This window comes from Dermacentor silvarum, chromosome 1 (assembly GCF_013339745.2).
Source record: "Dermacentor silvarum isolate Dsil-2018 chromosome 1, BIME_Dsil_1.4, whole genome shotgun sequence".
Taxonomy (NCBI): Eukaryota; Metazoa; Arthropoda; class Arachnida; order Ixodida; family Ixodidae; genus Dermacentor; species Dermacentor silvarum.
This window is the reverse complement of record NC_051154.1, coordinates 377,197,740-377,215,699: the sequence shown is the minus strand read 5'-3', so window position 1 is coordinate 377,215,699 and position 17,960 is coordinate 377,197,740. Positions and strand designations below refer to the sequence as shown.

The window sequence follows — 17,960 nt, the reverse complement described above, 5'->3', positions numbered from 1 at the left end:
ATCTATCTTTGATAATACATAAGGATTTGGAAAGGACAATGTTTGTAAGCGTCTCCATGCTACCTGCGTTGCCTTATCTAATTTGGGATCAGGCGGGGGTAAAGTGCGTCTACTCAGCCGGAGGTGTTGTAGGATCTCAGAATATGAAAGAAGGGGCTGAGGATCGTCCTGGTCAGCGAGAAGTTGTGCTGTGGAGGAATCGGCGGAGCCCCGGTGTAGAAGTTCTCGGGCGGAGGCATGAGCAATCTCATTGCCTCGAACTCCCGCGTGCCCTGGTACCCACAGCAGCTGTTTCCACTGACCCTCTTGAGGATTGGCCGCAGCCTGTTGCAGTATTGAGTGTGCGAGGTGGCCGACTTGACCTCTTGCGAAATTGCGATACGCCACCTGGGAATCCGTGAGAACAAAGGTGGCTCTTGGATTACGCATGGCTAAGGCTATACCGGCCTCTTCCATGGCTGTGATGTCCATTCCGGTGGCCGAGATGCAGTCTACCACCTGTCCCCTGTGTACAACGGTTGCCGTGGAGCGGTTGTGCAGGGGTCCGGCGGTATCTACAAAGAAGGCACCTGCGTGATCCGAATACTTGTCGTAGGCTTTGGCTCTGGCAGTTCTCCTGTTTTCATGGTGGACGGGGTGCATATTACGTGGCAACGGGCGAGTGATGATATCCTGCTGCCATTCTGGTGGTAGTGATCGCTTGCTGGTGACCTGAGTGGGTGGATTGATGCCCAGTGCTTCTAGCGTGGTGCGACCTGCTTTGGTGCGTGCGAGCCGAATGACTTGGTTCATGTAATGAGCTTGGAAGAGTTCTGACGCTGTATTATAGATGCCCATTTCAAGGAGCCTGTCATTCATGGCCCATGGTGGTAGAGTGAGGGCTTTCCTATATGTAAGTCGGAGTAGACGGTCCAGTTTGAGTTCGTCCTTTTTGAGGACGCGCAGGTATACGGGAAGCTGTAAGTGACAGCGACTGATCACAAAGGCCTGTACGAGACGCAGTATGTCCGCTTCTTTAATGTCACGGTGTCGACTGGCAATCCTGGATATCATTCGGGAGATATTGCTGCAGGTAGTGCGGAGCTTTTGAATTGCTGCGTTGTTGTTGCCCTAATTATTAATGTATGCTCCCAGGACGCGGATAGTGTCCACTTCCTTGACCGGGGATTGATGGAGTTGGATATTCAACGGAATTTGGTTGCCACGCTTCCTAAATACCAGGAGTTCTGATTTAGTAGGGGAGCATCGAAGTCCGCAAGCGAGACCGATGCGCTCTACAGTTTCTGCTGCCCGTTGGAGTGCTTCTTCCATCTGTCCCATGCTGCCGGTGTTGGTCCATATAGTGATATCATCTGCGTATAGAGCGTGCTTGATTCCGGGTATCTCGTTGAGTGCCCTAGGCAGGTCCAGTAGTGCTATATTAAACAGCAGTGGCGAGATTACTGCCCCTTGCGGTGTGCCAGAGTCCCCCATTGTGATGGGGGCAGATTTTGTGTCGCCAGCTCGTATGGTCACGTGACGGTTGTGCAGGAAGTCGCGCACGTAGTCGTATGTACGCTGTCCGATTCCAATTGGGGAGGGGAAGAGAAAATGTGGATTACGTGAAAAGTCCGGGACTTCGCATTGAATATCTCAGCGTTCGACGCAAGGTTCGAGTTTGATTCCCAGGGAAACTATATCAAGTTTGTTTTCACTCATTTCCACCATCGTCATTCAACTTTCGACCATTTATGACGACTGTAAAACTTTTCCGTTTCATGATGAGACAGTTTCTCAAAATTTGTTATTTCACATATTCCGTTTGGTACAGAAACAACAGAAGCTTCTCCAGATTCACGGCTAGGCAAAAATTATATTAATAATCCCACGGTACGCAATGTCTTCGCGACGCCACTTTATGTCACCACCGTGGACGTTTTTCTACGTCACGGCAAGGGAACATGACATCCAAACCACAATCTTATGCATTCCTTCGCAGGGTGCATTCCTGGTGACCCGCGCTGCTGGCCGCGAGATGATTCGTACAGCAAAGGAGTTGCCCGAAGGAGGCGCATCGATCGTGAATGTATCCAGCATCGCGGCCAAGGGCGGCTGGATGAACGCCTCTGCGCACGCCGCTTCTAAGGCCGGCGTCGTGGCGCTCACCAAGTCTGCAGCGCAGGAACTGTCTGAGCACGGCGTCCGCTGCAACACAGTGCTTCCTGGATGGACAGATACACCCATGACAGCGCCTCTGTCCGGCGAACAAAAGGCCGCTGTCTGCTCAATGGCGGCTCTCAAGAGAGCCGCTCATCCTCGCGAGATCGCTGAGGCCGTAAAGTTTCTCTGCTCACCCACGGCTAGCTCATACATAACGGGAGCCGTACTAGAAGTCGCCGGTGGACTGAAAATGTGATTTTCGGTCGAACCAACGGTGTAGTTCCGTTTACTGAAGGGTCCAGACAAGCGGGAGCTGCGCCGCCTTGGCCCGGCCATTGTGCACATGTGTGAGTTGCGAGCGAGAAATGGGGGGACTTTTACTTCTCGAAATGTGCCTTTGCCTAGGACGCGCTTCCCTCCGTTTGACCCTAGCCGATGGCAATGCAAACTACACGAGAAACGCAGCTTAATTTGCGTCCAAACGAGATCGCAGCGGCCGATACCGAGTCTGTAATGGCGAAGCATACAATACAACAAATTCGGTGTAACAACGACTCATTATTTGCAGGTCTGCAGTCGATATATATTTATATCAGCTGCACCAAGGCTCTCATTAAGGCTGCTCACTAAGGCAGAGAAGTTACCGGCCTTAGGGACCAATGTGACCTTAACTCTAACTTAGGCAATGTGTTAAAATGGTGTGAGCAATGGGGAATACTTCTTAATGCAACTAAATTTGTCTATCTCCCCATAACGCGCAAACTGCCCCCCTAGGTTACACCTACAATTTGGGGCAGCACCTTTACAGAAAGTAGCCTGCTATAAATACTTAGGTCTAACAATAACCAGTAACTTATCGTGGAACTTACACATAAATAACATCTGCTCTGCCGCTTTCCGGAAACTTCCTTCTACGCCACAAACTAAAAACTGCACTGCCTAGTGTTAAACTACTCTCTTACTTTTCCTTAATTAGGCCAAAACTTGAGTACGCTTCTATAGTTTGGGACCCTCACACAAAAATCAACATTAAGAACCTTGAAAAAATTCAAAGAAAAGCAGTCCGATTTATTTACAATAAATTTAGGACTACTGAATCCCCCACTGAGTTACTAACCGCAAACGGCAATGAACTATTACAAATTCGAAGAAAGAAAAGTAGACTAGAGTTTCTATCAAACTTAATTAATCATAGGCTAGCCTTAGACACCGCAACATACGTATCCCCCTTGATAAGCAGACCCACTCGACCCCACTACTCTCATTCGCTAACACCAGTTATCGCAAGGACTGACACTTTTCGGTACTCTTTTTTTTCCCACAAACAATAGCTGACTGGAATAAACTAACTGAAACATTCCCCCAGCACCCGTGATCTGTATACCATTTGTGTAATTAGTGGTGTTAGTTCGTGTTAGAGCTTTATTATAACCAAGTTGATTAAATTTTCTTAATCGTGTACCTTATGACGGCACACATATTGTGAAAAGCTTGTTACAAACTTGTTTCATCCTGTTCCTTTGTGTAATAATCTTGTGTATCCTGCTCACCATGCTTGGACTTCTTGTCCGCAGTATTTTTTAAATAAAATAAAAATAAAGCGGCATGTATCCAATCCGCTACCCACGCTGCACGCCGGGTCGTTTCTTGACAGTAACAGGTTGTTACTGCGACCCACTTAGCCACCCACTTAGAGACCTGTGGACCACTAACGGAAAAACAAATTGAGAAGCACTGCCGTTTAGGAATAGCATTGGATTGGTGTCCCCACCACTGAACATTCTGGTTCAATTTCCATCCACGAGAAGCTTTTCTGGACTTCTTGAAACCAGTTGCTATGTGAAGAAAACAAAACACATTGCCCGATTCCTAGAGGCGCCGTGATTTAGCATTTTCCCAAGTATGTGCGATTCTCGCCTAAAACAATTGCAGGCGTGTGTTTGTGCGTATCTACACCCGGTCTTCATTCCACCAATAGCCGACTCCATTGTTGCCCACCTTCCTATTTATGCACAGCTAGTAACCAATAGACAACAGCAGGACGATGGGAACAATGTGCACGAAAATTCCTAATTGCGTGCTTGTATTCCTCTCATCGCTTATGTAATAGTTCGAAGGTAAGAGCTACTCATACGCACGTTATTAGCCAATCAGGAAAGGCTCATCTATTAACAAGTTTAGCTTTGGCTTCCGAGTCTTGAGTTTCAAAAACCGGAAAGCTTGTTGCTTACGTTCTGGTTACACAAAGAACATCCTTTCCACTGTTTGAACCATGTCATAAGAGTGCCGCATAGTAGCTTTCGAGGGTACTTTCTGAAACACTCAGTGGGTAAATGTCTTAAGAATGCAGGAATATAGGCCAATACCAATACAAATGAACACTCAAAAAATGTGTGCCTGTATTAGTAAGTTACCCTTCTACAACAGACAGACAGACAGACACAACACAAACACACACACAAAAGCGGCACCGCAGCTTATGCAACCACAATCCTTATCGGGAAACGCTTGCAGAGAATGCTAGGCGACGAGGCGAGCTTTCTGGTTCTTTTGCTTCTTTCCCCCGCTCTGCCGGTGCCACCGCTGCCGTGTATGCGTAGACCGCATGGTGCTCTGGCGCCATCTCGTAGTGGTAGTCACAAGCCTTGCGCGGCACTACGCTTTTCTTCTCAGGCTGCGCTGCGCGTTCGGTTTCATCCTTCGGTGTGCTCGTTCGCTCGGTTGCGCCGAGGGACGACGACGCTCGCCGCAGGAACGGGAGCCTAAGAGCGGCGGTCTAAAAGACAAATCAAACGAGAGATGGGTGGCGATGCGACATTGAAGTTCCCTCGTCAGCTCGCCGTGACGTGATTAATTCCGACGGCATCTGCTCCCGCCTAGTTAATTTTTCATCGTGAAAAGTGTCCTGCTTTGTATTCTAATAGAGCCATGCATTGAACTTACGAAGGTTCAAAACCTTTTACTGCGCCAGAACACCTCTAATACGAAAAACAAAATCCGTTGTAATCCATGACATCACACTTACCCAGGCACTGGAGTTTCGGCGCAAAATTCAAAAAATCAAGCTTTCACTATCATTTTTGTCTGCTAATTATGAATCTACTACCGCGAAACTAACGAAAATATAGTTTTTAAAATGATTTCTAAGTATAAACTGATTTCGTTGTTCTTTACTGCCCCTTCAACTAGTTATGAGCATAGAAGACAATCCATTTCCATTTAAAGGATTCAAGAATGTTTAGTATTTTTTTCTGATTTACACAAAACATATAAGGCTTAAATTCCACAAGTACTAATGTGTTTATTATCTGAAGAATGCGTCCGGCAAGAAAATATATGGTCACGCGAAAATTATTTAGTTTTTCGAAAGCGACCATTTGTGACCGGTCGTCTACCACAATTCCCCAGGAATTATGCGGTGGCCAATTCTATAGCTGTTACAAGGATATCACCTCGGAGAGCGGTAATGAACTCCCAAGTTCACCCTAAGAGTGGAAGAGCGTACATGTATACTTTTCTCACACCTAGAAAGAACTGGGCAGCGGCAGCACTGAAAGCAGAGTTGGTTTTCGGCACAACCGCTGCCTAAAATGCAGCTGGTATAGTTTTTACGGCCTTCATTATATGTATAATTTGTCAGTCTCGCCTGCTGTCACGATTGTTCTAGATAAGGGCTGGACAGATCAAGCTCGAAAACGCACACGATAAGTGTACGGTTACTTTATTTCACCGACCGAATGTTTATCAAAGGACGCTTCCCGTGTTGTGATATCGGGTTGTTTTAGTCATGGCTGGACGGTGGTCATTGTCAAAGCGGGTCGTGTTTTTGAACATGCAGGAAGCCAGCGCTGAAGTTGCAGCAGTGACTTTTGTTTTTTAAACTTGTTCGTTGTGCCGCGCTTCCGAGGGCTTTTGAATGTGTCATGTCTTGTGAATGCTTTCAAGAGATCAAATATTTACGTTTGGTGAACGGTGATTTTGCGTTGTACTTTTCATTCTGCCAATAGGTAGTGATTGGGTTGTCCAACTGCACCCGAATAAATAACTCCAACGGTTTGTTTTCATGCTCCCAAGCTCACTTGTTTGGGGAACGAAAAATTCTGTGTGGATTGAATTTTGTGCAGCATTTGAATTGAGAGGTTTCAATTGGCTTTCACCTGCGAGCATGAAAACGATCACCATTATGTTTTCAAAAAGTTATCCACTTTTAGGCACTCAGCAAAGCCTAACACAAGAGGGGCCAATAACAAGCATGACCATGCGGCATGTTGACTCAAGTGGAGTCCGGGTGCGTTGCAGCGGTGGCAATACTAATTAATTGGTTCTTAGTTTGTGCAACCCATAAAGTTGCGGTAAATTAAAAACACGTGGTACGGCACAGATGTTTTTGCTGTTGGTGGGGCTAGTGATGACACGTGCTCAGTAGAGGAGCTATGTCTAGTGGTGCAGGTGTTGGAGCAACAAACGCCGAGATATGCACGCTAATAGGGGCACGTGGAGGGCGCAAACAGCGCCAGGAATGCCCCCTTACCGAGTCCAACCTCATCTGCCGCAGCAATTAAGGCCGCAGGTTTATTTCGTGTGCATTTGACCATGCTGAATACAGGATCGGAAGAGTGAGTCGCTTTGCAAGCGAATGCGTTTCCCGGCACCCCCTGTGGTCGGTCTTCCTTTTACACTAGCGGATGCTCTACTAAGTGTCGTCTAACTAAATGAGTGCATGCTGGTAGAAATACAGAACTTGACCACGAGCAGTAGTGAAATCAAGTCATAGCAGAAATCCGAAGGATAGCACAACTTTTAAAATATCCGATCTGGAGCTGTGCTACGAAGTATACCGGCGTTCGAGTTCATTGCTCCTGTAAGAGCCCCCCCTTTGTCAGTTCGAAATGATATTAGCTGCGACGCCATTACCTTTTGTAGCCGATTTTGGAGACGGATACCCAGAAAATGGTGCTACTCTCGGAATTTACGCGTATGGTCACTGGATAGTACAATATTACACTGCTTCATTTTTTAGATTTCCACTTGCATTGTAAAGTGAAAAATTGAAAAGGTAATCAGTAAAACTTTTTTATTAGTAGATGACAGTGCAATTTCTCATGTAGGTGACTTTCGCCTAGCCCGGAAATCCACCTGTAAAGGCGGAGAAGCGTATCTGCAAGTGATTTTCAGAAAAGTTGTTCAAACTGAGCAAAAGCAGGTGGCCTGGATCACGTAATGCATATACTTTCTCACTGTATTAAATAGCACGAATTGGAACGAAATAAAATCATGAGCCATTGCACTCTATGAAGGTGGATGACCAGCGAAGCTGTTTGGCACACGAAGGAGAGCACACGACTTGCGTCGTCTAACATAGCGAGCTGCTCGCGGCTGCTCTCGGGAACGATCTTCATCGGTCTTCGCCGCCCGCCGCCGCTGATTGCACTCTCGCATCTGTACTCGCCGTCGCTATTCGTACGCGCGCTGCTGCCCGGGAGTGCGCACTATACAAGGCCTCCCCATTACGACGAGAGAAGTGAAATTCAAAATGGAGAACTGCAGCTTGTTTTCCTTTCTCCATGCCAACAACGCACGACGGGGCCGCCGCCCCGGGAGAGCGGAAGGAAACGATAGGCACGCACGAGCTTGGAACGACGAAAAGAGAGGGCGGTGTCAACGTAGACAAAGCCGACACTGACCGCACCGCCGTAAATCATTGAGAAACGCTTATTATCTACCAGAGAGCCTACTGATATTGAAAGTAGTGCCTATTGATAACTAATTTAATCAAAATGCATATCCAAGTGATTGAACGTACAAGGTTTTGCTTAGAATGAAGCGATATTGCAACAAATTCGGGAGCTCAGTTTTTGCACACGCAGATCTACTGACGGACACGAAAAATGCATAGAACCCAAGCCATAGACAGCTTCGCTGTAAAAGAAAAAAAAAGATCTCATAGCTTACTTGGACAACCAGTCTGTCGAAGGTGAACGTCAAGGTTCTATATCGGCTGACCCTCCCTTTTTCAATATTTTGCAGACGCTCAACTTTAATATTGGCATGCTTACACCGCGATCATTATCAATACGAAGGTACTGCAACAACGCTAACGGTCTACAGCAACGACGGCAACCTATACGATAATGCCACCAATGCAGCTGGAAACGTTTTTCAGCAGTTCGTGGTGTAATGTATTGACACGTGTACTTATTTATCCTGTTTCCGGGGGCTGCATTTCACCCGCTAGCGACCTAATATTATCGCTCAGTGCAAGACGCGCCAGCATTATTTGGAACTTTAAAATGTTATCGTTGATCCTATTGGTGTGTATGTTCTCGCCGAACCTTGTGTAATCAGATTGTATGCGCGACACGAATTGTATAGTACTTTCTGGAAGGCACGCGGGCGCCAGCGATTACGCTGGAACTTTCGACGAGTCATGTATAAAAGCCGACGCGCTTGATCCAAACATTAGATTTTCGACACTCACCGACTGTGTTTGCCCTGTCGTGCTTTTAATAAAAAATAAAGAGTTCGTTTCGTCATTCACAGATTTGCTACTGTGTTCTTGACCGTCACTACAACGTGACAATAGACAGTTTTAGTATTGCGGAAATAGCACCACGCTAAACGCAAAGAAATAGCGGGGTCAGACTTCGCATGCTCAGAATGCCATTTCAGTTTTGCGAGTAGCATGCGTCCGCTATTTTTCGAATATAGCGGAGACGCTAAACGCTCGCCGAGTTTTTAGCGTTGCAAACATGGCGGCACCCTCGGCCCTTTGGCTTGACCAGGCAGGCTCTTTTCAAGGCTTGGCGTGGATCCACATGGCTAGTTTGGTTGTTGAGCTGCTCAGTTTGCTGCTTTGACTACTCGCAGCTAGATGGTTTTGCTCTTAGCGGCGCATCGTTGTCTTACGCTATACTAAAACTCTATCGAACAGCGTTCCGCAAAGATTTAGCGTGCGTAACACGCTAATGCTAACGCAAACATTTTCCGCAATACTAAAACTCTCTAATATACGTAATTTTGCGTTACAAAATTATTAAAGTGGACATGTGAAATTAAATGCTTCAGTGAGCTTCAATTTAGGTGAGTTACCCGGAAAAAAAGATGATTCTGTGAGCATCAGCTTTGCTTGAAAGCTATAGTGGTGATCTTGAAACTGTTTCTTCTTATTTGGGTTGTTACCCTGTGGCAAAAATCAGTTTGAGCAGTCATTTCAAGGTGGAAATTTATAGCTAGTCTGCGTCAAAAACATAAGAAAAATTACGGATGAGTCGCAGTGGCTCTTTTAAAAAGACCAAAAACCGGAGGACGTATAAGCAGGCAGTGCTCATACATTTAAAGTCTAATGAAAGCTACAGGTAAGTTAAAGATCTTCTGATCTCACACATTGTAGCAGTCAGTTTAGGCGAACCTTTCATTGGTGTTTGTGAAGAATGCTGTTATTGCTAAGCGACCATTTGAAAGTCGAGACCACACGACCCAGTTGAACACATTTTCACTGAAACACGCCTCGCTCACCATAAACATGTGGCGCTCGATCCTGCACATGACCGGCATGCCGATAAAATGACCACGACGGCTTAAGACGGCTATATGCCCACGATGCAATGACGATCAAGGCATGACGACAAAGACATGACGTCGCGAGAAACACTATGACAAAATTACGACCATGGAACAAGCACGACGACATGACGATGACGGCACACGACGACTATGCAATGGCGACAATAGCATGTCGACGACGATGTGACGACGATGGCATGACGACCATGGGATGAGGACGCTTGTGTGACGACGACTGTATGGCTACGACGGCGACCTGACGACACATGATACCCTCTACGACATAATGACGACGATTGAAGGACCTCGAAAGCATGACGGTGACTCTGTGACGAAGACGAAATGACGACAATGGCATGACGATGGTTGCATAGACGACGACGGTCCGAAGGCGGCGGCGCGATGACGACGACATGACAACGTAGTGACAGCGTTAGAGTGAGTGAAGAGAGCGTGACAACGACGTCATGACGACAACAGTGGGATAACGAAACTGGAATGACAACGCAATGACGACGACGGCGTCACGAAAAAGGCATAACGACAATGGGATGACGTTGAAATCACTACGACTGAATGTCGACAATGGAACGACCACGATGACATGACAGTGGAGTAATGATCACAACTATGGGGGTAGTAAATATAGGCGTGCCGTCTTGTATGGGGGCTATTCGGCAAGACAGCAGCAGTGGGCAAGTCGAAGGAAGATGAAAAAAAGGCTTCGCTTTAAAAAGGAACATTTATCCAAGTCGGATATTTTCGCACTTTAGTGTGAATGTCAATGAGCACTTGACATTTTACGCAAAAGGCTAGCTTGTATGGCGCTTAATAGGTTCTACAGCTACCTATGATTAATTCGCTTTCTCAGTACCCTGCACTGGCCGTCTGGTTAGCGCAGTGGCTAATGTAACTTCCGTGAAAAGATTGTAGCGTCAGGATGTGATCCCCACATAGAAGGCAACATTTTTTTTTAACTGGGGAACATTGTTCCTGGGAAAATTGTGTTTTTTTAAAATGCATAAGCCTTTTTATGCCTACACAACGAGAAAACCCGTCAGCCCATCCGTTCGTCCGTCACGTACGACAATCGCTTTCAAGTTAGGGCCCGCAGCAGCGAACGCATTTACCTTCGCGCTGCCCCTCGCTTCAATGCGCACTGAGCCACTGAGCGGCGAGGTCACAGCGCACACGAAGCTATCAGCACTCGGCGCACTCTGTCCCCATCGCCGATCGCTTTCAAGGTATTGCTCGCACGGCCGCGCCAACGCAGCCGCCACCGGAGTACGATTGATTAAGGTTGGCAATGGTTCGACGCGGATGGGCAAAGCGCTAAAGAGCAATAACGCGTTATAATGATCGGAACGTCATCAGCGCACCTAGCGCCGCCACCGGCAGTAGTTTGCTTGCGTCAGTCATCCTTTGCCGCCGTTCGCAGCAGTTGGTGTCGCCGCAGCGCTGTCGTTTATACTGGTTGGATCAAGTTTCATAAATTGTTAATAACACCGGGCTGCGTGGAAATGATCAAGTGGCACGATGCTTACGCATAGTTAGACAACTGCCAGAGGAGTTTCTGCGTGAATGTTTTTTTTCTGTTGACCCTTTTCGCAGAGCAATTCGTTCCAGAGAAACGAGATGGCGCTTTCGGCGGCGCGCCGCACGTGGCCTCAGTGACAGCGCACGAAACCATTACTGCTTCTACCTTGGTGCTGTGCGATCAGCTGTCGGAAATGCAAATGAGTTTTCGCTAACGCACTGTGCTCCAATCATGCTGAATTGAATCATGTGGATTGTGGATTGAACACATGTGCCGTAGTTGGCTGCAAAAATAGTGACGGGCATATTAAGGAATGGATCGAATCTGGGCGGCCAAATCGCGGACCGCTGCTGTAAATGTCCGTACGTGTTACCGGCCCTTCGAGATGTACGGCTTTCCTCGAGGATGCAGAAATTTGTTCATCCGCCAGCGTTGTATCGGTAACCTTCAAAGGAAGAGCTCGAGCCCTGGAACGTCGGCAAGAGTGAGTATAGCTCGGTAAACAATGACAACTGGAGTAGCGCCACTTCCTGTCATGTATTCGTTTCGTGCACAGTAACTACACACATCTACCCCAACTTGCACGGAAAGTTATGCCCACTGTCACGCCAACGTGTCCAGAATAAGGGAATGGGCGCACACTTAAATATATGCGCACTATATACGCACAATAAATGAAGGCCTACACCAATAGCGCACGAATGGTCGAAGCTGAATGTTTCGTGACGGTCTACAAGAGTATGCGAGTTAGTAGAGATAATACATATTTGCTACAAAGTATTACAATGAACAAAACAGCTACGTTTCAAGCCTTGTGCGCAGCAAGAACAAACCTAGCGGAACTGAGCACACCCGCAAGCGATTAGACAGCAAATAATCAGATAGCGAACACACCGAGGAACTTTACTGAGTCGGAAGCGTGACAAGCCACTGCTTCAAAATATTTGCAAAATAAAGAACGAAGAGCAAAACACACTTATCCTGATTCAATTGATGAGCGGAAAGTTTGCTTAGCTTGGGCTGCATATTTAGCCCTGTATTTAGAACAAGCACCATATACGCTGATCGCACCGTTTGAACATAGTTTAATCGGCTCCGAAAGTGCTTTTCCATGTTATCTTAAGGTATGGCCAAACTTCGTGTCATCCACCCAGTCACGGTCTACGATATCTCCAAAAACAGGGATTTGCTAAGCAGCACCGGCGTCATACACATCCATTGTAAATACGGAGGCAGTTGAGGCAGGCAATGGAGGCCTCACCATGTGGTCAAACATGGCACCGCCCACGAGATCGCGGCGAAAAGGGTCAATAGCTTCGTACTACCTTGGAAGCCAACTCCTCTTTCCAGCAAAATTCCTGCCAAGTGCAGATTTCCACAGGATGTATTTATTTCTAGTGCGAGGAACCTTGTCTTATGGTTCAGCGGTTGAAGTTAGAGGTATCGTGTGAGGGATGATATCCAATAAGTTAATGAACACATATTGGCCGCATTTCGCAATGATCAATCTTTAATATAGTGTTAGGACGTGTTTTATGAGGACAAGCCAGGTGTAACGTTTTACTGTTTTGATGAGAAACTCAAAAGTGCTCATAAGTGTTTTCCATACAAACACCTCAGGCACGTGCGCAGAGCCAAGAAACCTTGGGTGACAAAGACTTGCCTCAGGGAAATAAAACGTTAGAATAAATTACTTAAACTTTTCTTAAAAGAGGAAAATGACGACGCGGTAAGCGTTCCAAAGTACAAAGAAATACAGTTAACAGTGTATACTTTATGAAAAAAGAAATTACCAGAACAACCAGTTCGACGCGGATGTAATGAACAAATCAGAATTAGCTCGGAGTACAATAAATAAGTTCATTGGCCGCCGCGGTGATTCCTACCGGCTTACTGAGCTGGTGTTAGGTGGTGACACTAGCAGCAAAGCAGACATGGAAAACTTGGTAAACGAGTATTTCGTATCTCTAGTAAATAAAGCGCCCAATCCAGCTAGATACTTAAATCAAGGGGCCTCTGAAAGCGCGTTTTCAGTGCCGACAACTGTTAGTGAAGTTAATGCTTTCTGGTCTGTAAAAAACATCACCTACTGTAACGCAGATTACCTTCAGATTAGGACCATTAAACATATGTTAGATCTTATTGCTGATCGATTAGCAATATATTTAAGAATATTTTAACATTAGTAATATTCCAACTAAAACTGAAAGTTGTAAATGTACTGGTGTTGCACAAGGGAGAAGTTAAATATTCTTAACAATTACAGGCCGATACCTATACTACCCATAATATAATATCAAAGCGTTTTGAGGAACTTATTCGCAAGCGCGTGGCTTCTTACCTTGATAAGGACCATATAATCTGTTCTTCGTAGTTCGGGTTTTTTAAATGCTGCTCATCTGAGCATGGTCACCATAGCAGCAGGTAGTTACACTGAAGTAGTCACGAAACTTGTATTCCTGTGGTTATTTTTTGATCATGTATGCGCAATTTCTTTTGATGTTTGTGTTAAGTATATCGTCGGTGTGCTTTATTTGCCTGTCCCTGCCATTGGTACGGGGTCGTGGTCGTAGACACGCCCGTGTAGTGTTTTGACCACGGCCTTCAGCCTCCCGGATGTTGGAATGAGCATGTATGGTGTTTAATGGCGCAACCCAGATGTTGGAATGAAGTCTGATTTGATTTTATGGCAAAAATACTCAACCAGCCCCTAAGTGACAGTAGTTCCCTGATAATAACCAATGAAATCGGATAGAGGAGTATCGAAAAGACGTGGTTCTAAGAGGCAAATTGCTTGCGCGCCTAAGCATATGCATTGCGCCATTAACACAGTCCGGAATAGCATTTGTAATACCACCCGCTGGGGTGGCTTAGGCAGCTAAGGCGTTGCGCTGCTGAGCACGAGGTCGCGGGATCGAATCCCGGCCCCGGCGGCCGGATTTCGATGGAGGAGAAATGCAAAAACGCCCGTGTGCTTGCGTTGTAGTGCACGTTAAAGAACCCCAGGTGGTCAAAATTAATTCGGAGCCCTTCACTACGGCGTGCCTCATAATCAGAACTGGTTTTGGCACGTAAACCCCCAGAAAGAAGAAGAAGCATTTGTAATACCACATCTGCGTAATAATGCGGCAGCTATATCTGCTATTGCTTCACTCTGAGCAAAACTACGTTTTTTTGTGCTTCTGTGCATGTGCTTTTCTTCGGATGTATACAAAGCGACGTTATCCACTGGTCCAACTGCGCGGAAACCTCTGCTGTTTACCCCGTGTAGCATACAAACATCCATCAGCGTGCTGCTGTCGCTATGACTGCATGGATAACCGCTATCTCTTGGCATGGGCGAACGGCCTAGATGCTTTATCACCGTTCAGTAGAATAATGCCTGTTTGCTGCGGCTGCGTCAAAGAAGCAAAAACTCCTCTTCTTACTAGAGTGTCGTCTGTGAACGCTCCCTTTTAGTGTCACCTGCGCATTCAATTTGTTAGATACTCCAAACAGGCCACGCAGCAGCTGCGCGTTTACAGTCGCACACTCTTTCTGTCCTGCAAGCTTGGACCGTTCAGTTGTCCATTACCCGTGAAGCTTCAGTGTGAACGTAAGAAAGCGCTCATCTTCACAACGCAAACCCGTTGACCCCGGCTGGAAGAATACATCAACATTGGCAAGTGCTGGCTGCTTTCATCACTGCAGACATAAGATTTTGCTGGTACTCGAAGATATTAGATGTCGCTCTAACCGATGAATTCCCGTAATGTTTCACCCGGATGCTTCCATGACCTTCCCAAAGCCGCTTAGATAATAATTTATTGTCGGATTTCGTTGTATTTTTTTACAATAGAATGATAAGCTCTGTAACTTTCCGCACGTTTGTACTTCCCCACTTTTGTTCCATTAGATCTCTTTGCATAAACTGTGGATGAGTTTTCTCAGGGCATCGCAAGTCTTTTAAAGCTTTTCAGGACGAGGGCGTGTGTAAGCTACGCATCTGAACATTAAAAAAAGATGTCATGCAGAGTTTTTGCTATAGACACCATTTTACCAAAAACGGATGCTAGAGTAATTGCAATGCCGCTGCGTCCCTAAAACAAACCGCGTCATTGCATAAAAATAACCATTGCGAAGACGAGATACAGAAATTATCGAAAGGGCGAATAGCCGCTTAGAGATGCGAATGTTGCAAGCAGCATGAAAAAACGGAGGCAAAGGGGCCCAGTGAAAGAGAAAATTAAAAAAAAATATCAAAGAGTATCAGTGCTCATATTCAATCAATCATTCAATCAGTCAATCAATCAATCAATTTATTTGGCATTCATTACAGCATCTGCACATATGGACATCATTCCATACAACTTAAACGTATACTTTAAAACTACATTGAGCTGGTTTTTGAGCGTGTTAAATACGTTTTTCGGAGATAGAGGGAAACTGGAACAGCGGTTACTTTAACGAAAACAACATTTATTTAGGTAAAAGTAAGACGGGGAGACTGGAATGCGGCGTCTCGCTCGGTGCGTAGCCGTCCCTCTTCTGCCCTTCTTTCCCGCGCACCCCCACGCGCACGGGAGGGGGTTCACTCCGGGCACTCCGGGTTCAAGTTACACGGCCGCCGAAACCGCCGGCCGGCCCCACTCGCACAGAACTGGCGCCATCTATGAGCGCCACGCACACCAGAAGCGCCCACAAGCGTTAGTTAACGTTGTTAGCGCTCAAACTCAACGTTAACAGGTGACATAGCAATATGCTGTAGCTGTCCACTCGAAGACCAAATTAGAGCACGGTCGTTCCACTTTTCGCATGCAAGCCTGTTATAGGTATTCTCTGATTCTCCTAAAAAGCTTATACGAGGTCTGTTAGAAAAGTATTCGACCTTTGGCCGAAGAAATAAAATTGGCATAAATGGAGCGTTGGAAACCTAATCACCCTCAAAGTAGTCTCCTCGGGACACCACACACTTCTCCCAGCGGTGCTGCCATTGTTGGAAGCATTCCGAGGCCTCTTTCGGAATGGAGTTTAGCTCAGCTGTCGTTGCAGCCATAATGTCCTCTCTTGTCTGAAATAGCGCTCTTTTCAATGGCCTCTTGATTTTGGGATGCAAGAAGTTGCAGGGGGCCATATCAGGCGAGTAAGGAGCCTGTTGAACTACAGGAGTCTGGTTTTTCGTTAAAAAAGTCTGAATCAAATGCGAGGAACGTGCAGGAGCATTGTCGTGATGGATGCGCCAATTTCCTCTTGACCTCTTTATTGCCAAATCTTCGGTCATAATGCAATGTGCAGAAAAAGTGATGATGCCCACCTCTTCCGCAATTTCTCGGATAGTCACACGACGGTCCCACATCACCACAGCGTTCACTTCGGCAATGACCTGGTCATTTCGACATGTTGATAGCCGACCGGAGTGTGGCTCGCTCTCCACCGATGTGAGACCGTCTTTTAACCAGTTGTACCAATCCTTAATCTGTGTGCTGCTCACAGCATGGTCACTGAAAGCCGTCTGAATCTTCCGAATGGAAGATTCAGACGGCTTTCGGTGACCAAACTTGGCTGTCGCCCAGTTTCTGGCAAAATTTGATGCAGTAGAGCTACTCCAGTCACTCCGCCATTTTCCTTGCAATGAAAAAAACCGAGAGCACTGCGGATTGTTTTACTTGTTTTTGTATTTCGCGGTCTTTCTTTAAAGGCAATTACAAGAAGCTCCATCAATAGTAATTAGTTGCAAACACTTCAGTCGGCCATTTTTAAATGAGATCTACAACTTTCGTATTCGCACTTTCTTGGTGAAGCCAATATTTAAAAAGTTAGGCAATTAGTTTATACGAATTAATTTACTTTGCAAAACGAAAAACAAAATACCGCAGACTAGGAATGGCGATCGTCCACACCACTGAGTTGCTTTGAGCCTCCTTGCACACTCCGTCGTTTTTAAAACATTGGCTACATTTAGCTGGGACACCCTGTATATAAGCCATAGGCAGGCGCCGCGGGCGCTTTTTCATACCATCTAGAAAAATACCCGTCACGACAATCCGATTGCAAATGCAAGTGAATGGCTTTGTAATCGAATCAATAACATCTTTATTAGGTGCAGCAGTAACACCATTATCGCCTGGAGAACTTTTGTTCTTCAGTAAGCATATTGCAGACGCCAGTTCGAGTTCAGTAACAGGAGATAAAAAACAGAATGAAGCAGTGAACTGTGAATATAAGACTCGGCAGGTTTGACATCAACTGTCTGTGCCACATTACCTATTAGCCGGCATCCAGCAAATGCCAGGGAAACGTATCTGCAAGCGACTTGCCACTGTAGTGACGATAATTAGTAAGTAACTCCAGAGGAATGACAGCTTTCTTTCCGCCTAGTAAATCATTCATTGAATCCAAACTAACTTGTAGGCATAAAAATCTATTTGGCTTCTTTAGCGCTGTGTTCAGCTTGTTTCTAACTTTTATATATTCTAAAACCTCTTGTTCTGAAGTGCACAATAAATACACTTAGGTGCATTTTAATTAAATTTACCTTGATATCCTTATTCATAACTCCTTTTAGTCTAATTTATCTTACTGTATTTTATATAATGGCTTCCGAACTAACTTTGAAAAGGAGTGAAGGCAATGAACATCATTTTCAAGGGGCGTCCCAAACAGAAAATATTCCTGTCTTAATTTATATATATATATATATATATATATTTCATCGCCGCAACACTGGCGAGGAATTACAACA

The 17,960-nt window shown here is 45.9% G+C and overlaps 2 protein-coding genes across 4 annotated transcripts in view; both read left to right on the top strand.

Moving 5' to 3' along the window:
• LOC119437477 ((3R)-3-hydroxyacyl-CoA dehydrogenase) overlaps positions 1–2,395 on the top strand; it is a 40,815-nt gene extending 38,420 nt beyond the window's left edge. Inside the window, exon 4 of the mRNA XM_037704489.2 lies at positions 1,979–2,395. Coding sequence (XP_037560417.2) covers positions 1,979–2,395 — 417 coding nt within the window. The remainder of the gene's footprint in view (positions 1–1,978) is intronic.
• LOC119445763 (xaa-Arg dipeptidase) overlaps positions 1–17,960 on the top strand; it is a 92,472-nt gene that overhangs the window by 21,151 nt on the left and 53,361 nt on the right. For 2 of the 3 annotated variants that reach the window (XM_049660602.1, XM_049660600.1), the window contains one exon: positions 1,979–2,486. The gene's annotated coding sequence lies outside the window, so the exon portion shown is untranslated. Of the gene's footprint in view, positions 1–1,978; positions 2,487–14,653; positions 14,901–17,960 lie in introns of those variants that run through there. The other variant, XM_049660601.1, reaches the window with a different exon arrangement.